Raw genomic sequence first — 10,111 nt, forward strand, 5'->3', positions numbered from 1 at the left:
TCGTATCCTGCTATCATCAAAAAAGTGTTTTATTGCTTAAATGGCTGACAAAATGAACGCTTTAATAAACATTAACATCTAATTATTCAGTCCATTTCAACAATATACTATCAAATTTTAAATGACGCTTTATGTAATCCCGTTTCCTTACACTTATTCATGATACTAATCTTGAATCTTGAGTCTCTTGTTTGAAAGATTTTTAATTTTTAAGATACCTAAGCAACCAAAAAAATAAAAATGTATCCCAGGTGTAAATTCTGAAGTGCAAACTGTAAATTATTACCCTTTGCAATGAAAGTACGTACGTATTACCCTTTGCAATCTAAGTAAGTTTTATTATTGTTTGTATTGAATCACTGTAAGTAAATTGTTTTTAATGCTCTATTATTGATAGATAATATTATGACGCTAATTTTAAATAATTTTATTAAAGCGTGAAAACGTACACTTTGATTAATGATAGTTCAAATTTTAAAATTAACACTTATCGATAAAAGTCAATATTTATATCAATAGTTACTGTTTTTAACTGTTAATGTTTTTTTTTCAATATAAATAACCTTCAATGTCTTTAAAAAAATAAATATGCAGACCAAGAGGCTGGTTAAATGTTGATGTATGATTGTTTTCAAACTTATTAACCTTAAAAACAATGCACATATAAAGAAATAAACACACAGACCGATACACTGAGTTTATAATTAAAAATGATTGGATGCCTGCTAAATATATCGAGAGGCGTTAACAAAAAGTCCATATTTTTTGATATAGAAAAGTTCACATTAATGCCAAAACTTCCAGATTATCATAAGGCGTTAAGTTAAAAAGTATCCATCAATCGACTCATTAATCTAAAAAGAAAATGTCATTTTCCATTAGAAAATGACAATTTAAAAAGTTAAAATCTTGTATATATATGATTCGGCCAGCAACCTTTTATCCTAACAGAGATTCTATTGAACAGAAAACATCTAATTCCTCCTTTGAATGATGAATCTTCAAAGAGTGTTGGTTTTTACTTGGTTTTTGCTGTTGAGTGGGATAGTAGCACGTAAGTAAACAAAATTGTTGAAAACTATTGATTTTCTTTGTTGGGTTTCCAAAGACACTTATCAAAAGAGTATTATCGTTGTTAGATAACAATTTTAGGGGGGGGGGCTATATATAAAATTATACTAGATTTAAGTGTTTATTTCGATTGAAAATACGTCACAAAATGGAAGTGGAATATACCATCGTAAGTAAATAATTCAGACGTTACTCATGTAAATATCTCATTTTGATTGTCAAATCAAAATTAGAAGAAAAGTCATTTTCTATGTATTGGAAAATTTAAAAAAAGGACTCATTTCGTGCGTACTTCAGGTAGACACAGTATATAGCTAGATATTTAAGTACGCACATTCCCCATTGACCATCATTGATTATTTTACAGATGAAAGATCAATTTACATCAAGATACTGTATTTAAGATTGTTGCAAATTTCAGAGATTGGCGGCCTAGGCATTATTGATACCTCAGGGAATGACCCAATATTACCTATAACGACTTGTCCAAAGGAATATTGTGTAAGTTCAATCGCTTGGCAAGTGCCAAGTTAACACCATAGTAATTAATTTTTTTTATATTTGAATTTCTGATTGGCTATGATATTAATAATTATTAGTGTGCACTGTATTGGATTATTATGTACGCCAGTGTATGACTGTAACGTATCAGCCCTAGTAACAATACGATCAAATTTTGAATGACGAAATGCTATTAAAAAATTAGATGACAACTTTTTCTATAAATGACATTAAATTAAATTATAATGAATGAATACAATAGCAAACTAATTTATGCTAATACATAGTTGAAACTAGGTTAAGGCTGTCATACAGTCTTTACGTACAGTTTAAACAGCTTAAACTGACCAAAATCAGTTAACAACGTTTAAATGTGATAGCTATTTAATTTCTTTTTTAAAATAACACACAAAGGAGTTAAGAAATTAGTAAATACGTCCGGACACTCAGATAATTATTAAATATAAGATTTGTTTTTAGTTAAACTCAATCGACGAGTATAATACAGGAGTTATACATTGTTGAGACAGAATTTTTTATTTTTGTCATTTCATTATTAACATTTTGTACTCATTTGTTTTAATCTGAAAATTAAAGAATTGTCATTTTTGAATAAATTGAACCGATATACACATGTTCAGATATGATATACTACATGAAATGGAAAAAAATAATTATATATTATATTTTATATTTCTAACTACATTTCAATAAGATAAAACAAATTATATGTTTTACGGTGCTACCGGTGTGGCGAACGCAGTAAAAAGCAAGAATTAAATACCTTGAATCGTTTTAAAGTAAGTAGTACTATGATAATAATCGACTAAACATCAAAAATAATTTGAGAGAGAGATAGAGAGAGAGAGAGAGAGAGAGAGAGAGAGAGAGAAATTCTTACAAACTTTATAGAGTACGGCACTTATGATTTAGAACCGAATTTTTCAATGAAGTTTATAATGGGTAAGATTTTGATTAAAAATAAAAAAATAAAAATTTTAAAATAAAGAAATTATGAAAAATAGTTATTAACAAATAAAAGGTAATAAAGAAGCTGGACTAATAACTAAAAGAGGCACAGTTGACAGAATTGATTAAATTACTACATGGGTGTCAGGTAATATAAGGCTATGCCCTTAGGTCTGAATGATTAGAGTCTGTGCTTCCAGAACTTTTTCTCACTTTACCTCTCCGCGTCTGTCCAATAAGGATAATGGTCAATAACCAATACTGTAATACCTTTTCATTTGTGACCACTCGTATTAAAATGTTCCCCGACGAACTCCTTGATTTGTTTGGTCCTTACTTAAGAGTGGTGGTTATTGATCCTTCTGTGGAGGTCACCTGTTTCACCAACGTATTGCTAAGAGTAGACATTGCACTGATGAGATAGATGCAGTTGTTTGTGCGGCAAGACATGTTGCCAAATGCCTTGTAGGTGCGACCCGTGAGTGGGGTTTTAAAACTGTCCCCTTTTGGCGCTATGTTTGCATTTGGCATCAGAACATGTTTTACAACCTCCATTTGGCAACGGGTTGTCTAATCTCGCCTCACAACCATGCCCTTTAAGAATTACGTTTACTCAAGGTTTGAGATTAAAAAAAATATTTTTACAAAGTTCAATATCTGAAGTCCAAAGTTGGTTTAAAAACACAAAATAACAACGTTATTAACAAATATCGATATTGATATCTATGATTTGTTTATTTGATGAAGATGTGCTCCGACAAAGTTAGATTACAATTGAAACAGAGGAAATTCGGACTTATATTTTCATTTTCTTATTTTCTCTTCAAAACTTTCTGTTGCAGTGTAATTGCAAAAGTTAAGTTTCTATGTGTTTTTTCATATCATTTTACATATTTTGTAGTTGTATTTACTCGTCTATAAATTTATATCATTGGCGGGCAGCCGATTGGAAAAATCTTTAAAATACATAAAATCGATTCAAGATAAAATATCTCAAAATTTTGATCATAGACCTTATATAATGTTAATGTCAAAATAATACAGACAATAAAAACAATTTTAGGCAATCAATGGTTTGGAGCTCCTGTTAGTCAGTTTTTTGTAAAACTTGATCAAAAATGGGTACAATTTTGGAAATTGATAGAGGAAATTCGGACTAAATTAAATTTAAAATATGAGCTTAAACAATTTATTCAAATATAAAATTAGTAAACCAATTGGTATGTAATCATCTCCCAACCTACAAACTCCTTTATTATTTTTGATAATTAAAAAATAATGAAAACCTTGAAAATGGTGGAAATTTTTGACAAATTTTGACATTTTTTTCAAAAAACATTTAGAGGTCAATAGCAGAAAAAGTAGGTCATTGACCTAGTTATTTGAAAGTGAAAAATAACACCACAATAGTGAGGCTACAATGAACAATTTAAAGTAGTTTTTAGTTCCTATTAGTGGAATTTTTTTCGCCCCTGAGTAAACGTAATCCTTAAGTTCCTCGGGCGTTCAAATGCAGCCATTGGCGGATCCTTGAAAAGATCTGCCATTCTTTTGTTAGTGTAAAGAAACGGCAGATTACTTCTAATGATGCTGTTGAGGTTCTTAAGGGCGGGGTGATATTTAGTGACGAGTGGAACCTAGCTTTTGTCTGTTTTTTCTTTGTATTGAAAAAGGGTATTCCTGGCTTTTGTAACAATCTCATCAATTGCAAATTGCACTGTGTGGGCTTAATAGCATCGATTGCACCGTTGGATATTAATAGTCTGCTCTGTTCTTCAAAGATATCGTTAGAGTACCAGATCCGTCCAATTCGGGTTGTTTATCCTTTAGGAATTCCTCTAAAAGTATAGGGAGGGCGGCAACTCGATGGCTTGAGATAAATGTGAGAATCTGTGGGTTTCGTATGAAGACTGAATTTATTTTACTATCTTCCAGGGTTGATGTAGTATCCAAAAATACATTTTTTGAATTAGATATGTCCACTGTGAGTTTAATCGAATTGCAGAACGAGTTGGCAAAGATAATAAATCAAAGTCATTTAGGCAGTTTCGGTTTTAACCACATTTAATAACAATATCGTTTATGAACCGCAACTAGCTCAAAGGTTTAAAAGGAGCTCTAAGAAACAGGTTGCGATGCTTGAATGTGCTCTTAAACTCCAAGGAATTGTAAATTAAGAGTTATTTGTCGGCCATTGCTTGATAAATCCATAGATTTAGCTGTTTCTTTCTCGCGCGCTCTGGTACAGTACCGATCAGACCCAACCTAACACCAGAGTAAATCCCAACAAAACCCCGAGTTTACTTTTGTGGTTTACTTTGGGTTTACTTTTTGAAAATTTGGGTCCAATTGGGGTTTACTTTGGGTTTATTTGGGGTTTACTTTGGGTTTATTTGGGGTTTACTTTTGAGGTCAACTATACGCACTGAAGGTTGAAGCAGACTTGTAGTTTATCTTATCATCCTACTGCCTGTGATTCCTACCCTTGTATATTCCGAATACACATGTTGCGTCTGCTTTCAGGGCATACTTCTGATTGGGGTTTACTCACTGTGTCCACTGGGTTTACTTGGGGTTTACTCTGGGTCCACTCTAGTAAACCCAGAGTAACCCAGGGTTTAGTTGGGGTTTACTTTCTGATAGGTTGGGTCTGATCGGTACTGTACTTTGCCGATCTGCATTAGCTATAACAGTAGACGGTCTTGGTAATATTAGTCAAGATTGTGAAAACAACTAGTTTGATTTTAAAATCTTAAATGGTTTAAAGGGACATGATCACAATTTTGGCAATTTTAATTTCTTATTTTTATTGTTTACAATGTTTTAGAAGCCCATTTACATGTATAGTTCTTAACCAAATTGTGAGCGTCAATCGTAGATATGTAAGAAACATACAGAACTAACAATTCCTTTTTTCATCGTAACAAGATTCTTTCCCTGATTTTGGTAATATTGGTTCGATATTTCAGTAAAAGTTCTTTTAAAGCAATTTGTTTTTGTATTTTCATGATGCATGCAAAACGGTTCTGAGCGTTTCTACCATTCATTTTTTGATCTGAAACTGGAACTTTCATATTAACATTAGAAATATTAACAAAAAAAAAGACGTAAGCATTGTAAACATATCAGGGAATTTAATGCTCTGTATATCGCTTAAAACACGAAAACAGACATTCACATTTTGGCTGACTATCAGAAATGCCTTTTTATAACTCTGTAGAAACTAAAAAAAAAATGGGAATATATAATTTTTTATCAAAATCGTGACCATGCCCCTTTGATGCGTAATGGTAATTGTTTTTAATATTTACGTTCTCTCTGTCACAGATGGACAAACCCGAATGTTTGATTAACATAAGACGTTTACGTGCCTGTGCATCTTCTACCAGTCTTATTACAACCGCTTCATGTGGTTGTTCTTTCAGTAAGTATTTTAATTACCGTTATCAACAATGACGTTACTCATGTAAATATCTGTTTTTGATTGTCAAATCAAAATTAGAAGAAAGTCATTTTCTATGATTGGGAAAATTAAAAGTAAAACGAACACGTTTCATATATTACAATTTACATGTGTATAGAGTATATAGTCGGATATTTTAGTGCGTATTTTCTCCAATTACCAACATTGATTATTTGTTTAAAAGCTATAAAATCAATTTATAACAAGGTACTGTATTTAAGATTGTTGCATATTTCAGAGATTGACCAAGGGTTACCACCTACGAGTTGTCCAAAGGAATATTGTGTAAGTTTAATCGCTTAATATCAAGTTAACAGCATAGCAATTGAATTTGTTAATAATGGACTTTCTGATTGGCTAAGATATTAATAACAATTAGTGAGCACTGTATAGGTTTATTAGGTACGCCAGAATATGTCTGTAACGTATCAACCTAAGAGACAATACGATCAAATTTTTACGACAGGATGTTATTGAAAAATTAAATAACAATTTTTTCCTATAAATGGCATTAAATTGAAGTATAATGAATGAATTCAATAGCAAACCAATTTATGTTCATATATAGTTCTCACTTGGTTAAGGCTGTCTTACAGTCTAAACATACAGTTTAAATCGCTTACACTAATACACTAACCAAAAGCAGTTTACAAATGTATATATATATATATATATATATATATATATATATATATATATATATATATATATATATATATATATATATATATATATATATATATATATATATCGCATCTTTCTATCAATGCTAATTTTTTTTAACAACTACAATTGTAATCATCTGAAGCAGGTAGTATCGGATTTTACATGTACACTGGATTAGTTTGTACATGCTTTACAGATCTTTGATCAGACTCTAAACTTATCACGTGATCTCAAACCCCAAGGAATTGTAAATCAAAAGTTATATGTCAGCCATTTCTTGATGAAGCCGTACCTTTAGCTGTTTTAATCTCGCGCTCTCTGGTACTTTGCCGATCTCCGCCGGCTATAATGGTGGACGGTCCTGATAATATTAGTCAAGATTGTGAAAACAACTCGTTTAATTTTAAAATCTAAAATGGTTTAAAGGGGTATGGTCACGATTTTTGCACTTTTAATTTCTAATTTTAATCGTTTACAATGTTTTAGAAGCCCATTTATAATTCTTTACCAAAGTGTGAGTGCAATCGTAGATTTATAAGAAACATACATAGCTAACAATTCTTTTTTCAGGTAACAAGGTTCATTTTCTGTATTTGGTAATATTGGTTCAATATAGCAGGGAAGAGCTCTTTTAAAGCAATTTATTTCGTATTCGTTTGAAGCATACAAAACGGTTCAGAGCGTTTCTACCATTCATTCTTGATCTAAAACTGGAACTTTCATATAAAAAAGTAGCAACAAAGAGACGTAAGCTTTGTAAACATAACAGGGCATTTAATACTCTGTATATCGCTCAAAACACGCAAACAGACATTCACATTTTGGCTGACTATCAGAAATGCCTTACTAGAGCCCCGTAAGAACGAAATCAAGAAACAAAAACAAAACAAAAAAAAAACAAAAAAAAGAACAAACAAAAAACTAAAAACAAACCCAGAATATATATATTTTGATCAAATTGTGACCATGCCCCTTTGATGTGTAATGGTTATTGTTTTTGATATCAGCGTTTACTCTGTCACAGATGGACAAGCCCGAATGTTGGATCAACATACCAAGTTCACGTCCTTGTGTATCACTGACCAGACCTATCACAGCCGCTTCATGTCGTTGTTCTTTCAGTGGTAAGTATTTTAATTACTGCTATTAACAATGCATTTTCTTTTTTTCCATCTCTTATTGAGGATGTGTTATTTGTTTTATTTGATGATGCATAATGTATTTGATTTGTTGAAATGATAATTATTAACCATAATTAAGTTGGATATATCTTTCAGAATCTGAGTGGCCATTCCGTGGTGGCAAATAGGACGCGAAGATGACATACAGTTTAACGTTTAGACTCTGAAAAGAAAATGTATAAAATTCTATTCTTAAAGTGACAATTCTATTATTGAGTCGAATTTAAATTGTAAAGTTTGCACAGGAAACCAATAAATACCAAACATATTAATTCACTTAATTTTTGTTTTTTGTGTTAGGTATTACATCATATTATGTGTAAATTTAAGGTTTTACCATAAGAATATTTATGTAAACATGCTAACAATAAAATCAATTATACCTAAGGAAAACCCTTTTAACATCACAAGCTTGTTTTACTCATATGCCTTTGAAAGGACTCGTTTTTGGCTCTTTCGGCGATAATACTGACTTATGGTTGTGTCCCCGATACTGGAAATAACACTTGAAAAGTTTAAATTAATTTACGCTTGTATTGTACTTTTAAATAAAAAAAAATCCAAGAAATGTAATATATACGCGTCTTTGTTCCTTTTTTGTTGTTTATTTTAAATTTGTTACGATGCACGTTCTCATTTACAATTGCATAAAGACAGTCGTTGTGATAAAACAGTTAATAAAGACAAATAGATATTATACTACTTATTAAAATTGATTGTGTTTTGATATGGAACCAAATATGCATTCTCTTATAAGGGCATTGCTTTGTATATTAAGCACTTAGTTTTAAAACTCATAAAACTCTGTTTTATATACACGTTATATTACTTCAACGCATACTACATTAGCCAAAAGCAACCTGTCAGATTAGGAAATTTATGTACTTATAATTGTCTTTTTTTTATGGACTGACATTTAAATGCAATTTTAGTTGCGTATACTATCATTGATCATCAGTTATCAGCAAAAGGATATTGCATGCTTATATAATGATTTAAAAGTAATGATTTGATATTAATAGATTCAAATAACAAGGTTTGAACAAAATCCGTTTTACAATGATAAAATATCATTGCGAAATCCGACATCTGAATGAAAGTATAATATAATATGCTTAAATGACTATCAGATGTTAACTGAAGAAATGATCTTTATTAAAGGGAAATATTTAATCACAAAGTTAGGTTAAATAATCTACTGTATTAATGTTTGAATGACACTTCATGATTTTTAACTCACCTGAGCCGAAAGCGCAAGTGAGCTTTTCTGATCAAAATTTGTCCATTGTCTGTCGTCGTTGTGGTTGGCGTTGGTGGCGCTGTCGTTATTGTAAACTTTTCACATTTTTATCTTCTTCTCCAGAACTACGTGGCAGATTTTCAACCAAACTTTGCACAAAGCATCATTTGGTGAAGGGAGTTTAAGTTTGATCAAATGGAGGGCCACGCCCTTTTTAAAGGGGCATATTTTGAATTATTGAAATCTTGTTTGTATTTTTCAAAAATTTTCTTCTACTTGGCCAGAAAAGCTTAAACCTGCGTTTAATAATCCTCAGGTAGTGTAGATTCGTAGTTTTGTTCAAATCATGGTCCTCGAGGGTAGGGTTGGGCCACAATTGGGGGGATCAAGTTTTACATAAGACTATAGTGACAATCTTTAAAAATCTTCTTCTCAAAAACTATTAGGCCAGAAAAGTTTTAAAAAAGTGAAAGCATCGTCAGGTAGTGTAGATTCAAGTTTGCCCAAATCAAAGTCCCTTGGTGTAGGGCGGGACCCAGTGTGAGAATGGTTTTTACATAAAAATATATAGAGAAAATCCTTACAAATCTTTTTCTCAAAAACTATTTGGCTAGGAAAGCTCAAATTAGAGTGGAAACATCCTCAAATAGTGTGGATTCAATTAAACTAAATCATGGTTTCCGGGGGTAGGGCGGGGCTACAATGGGGAAATAAATTTTTATGTAGGAATAAATGGAGAAAATCTTTCCATTTTTTTTCGAAAAAACTATTAGGCCAGGAAAGCCCAAATCTGAGTGTAAGCACCCTCCGATAGTATAAATTCAAGTTTGTTTAAACCATAGTCTCTTGGGGGATAGGGTGAAGCCCCAATGGGGGAAGACTTTTTACATTGGAATATATAGAGAAACTATTAGAAACCTTTTAAAAACTATCAGCTCAGAAAAGCTTAAACTTGTGTGGAAGCATCCTCATGTAGTGTGAATTCAGGTTTGCTAAATCATAGTTCATGGATGTAGGGCG

The 10,111-nt window shown here is 31.5% G+C and overlaps 1 protein-coding gene across 1 annotated transcript; it reads left to right on the top strand.

The window, feature by feature from the left end:
* The first annotated feature begins 990 nt into the window (after positions 1-990).
* Positions 991-8,060, top strand: LOC128162806 (uncharacterized). The gene is made up of 6 exons (XM_052826185.1): positions 991-1,054; positions 1,493-1,572; positions 5,869-5,965; positions 6,243-6,289; positions 7,695-7,794; positions 7,948-8,060. Exons 1-6 carry the CDS (start codon positions 991-993, stop codon positions 7,977-7,979), a joined length of 420 nt encoding a protein of 139 aa, XP_052682145.1. The 3' UTR covers positions 7,980-8,060.
* The last annotated feature ends 2,051 nt before the right edge of the window (positions 8,061-10,111 follow it).

Source organism: Crassostrea angulata, chromosome 9 (genome assembly GCF_025612915.1).
Source record: "Crassostrea angulata isolate pt1a10 chromosome 9, ASM2561291v2, whole genome shotgun sequence".
Classification (NCBI taxonomy): Eukaryota; Metazoa; Mollusca; class Bivalvia; order Ostreida; family Ostreidae; genus Magallana; species Magallana angulata.

Bases quoted from the DNA above. Each gene is read 5' to 3' on its own strand.
- LOC128162806 (XM_052826185.1), top strand. From the start codon at position 991: ATGATGAATCTTCAAAGAGTGTTGGTTTTTACTTGGTTTTTGCTGTTG. The intron at 6,290-7,694 runs GTAAGTTTAATC...ACTCTGTCACAG, and splicing joins GTTGTCCAAAGGAATATTGT to ATGGACAAGCCCGAATGTTG. The intron at 7,795-7,947 runs GTAAGTATTTTA...TATATCTTTCAG, and splicing joins ATGTCGTTGTTCTTTCAGTG to AATCTGAGTGGCCATTCCGT.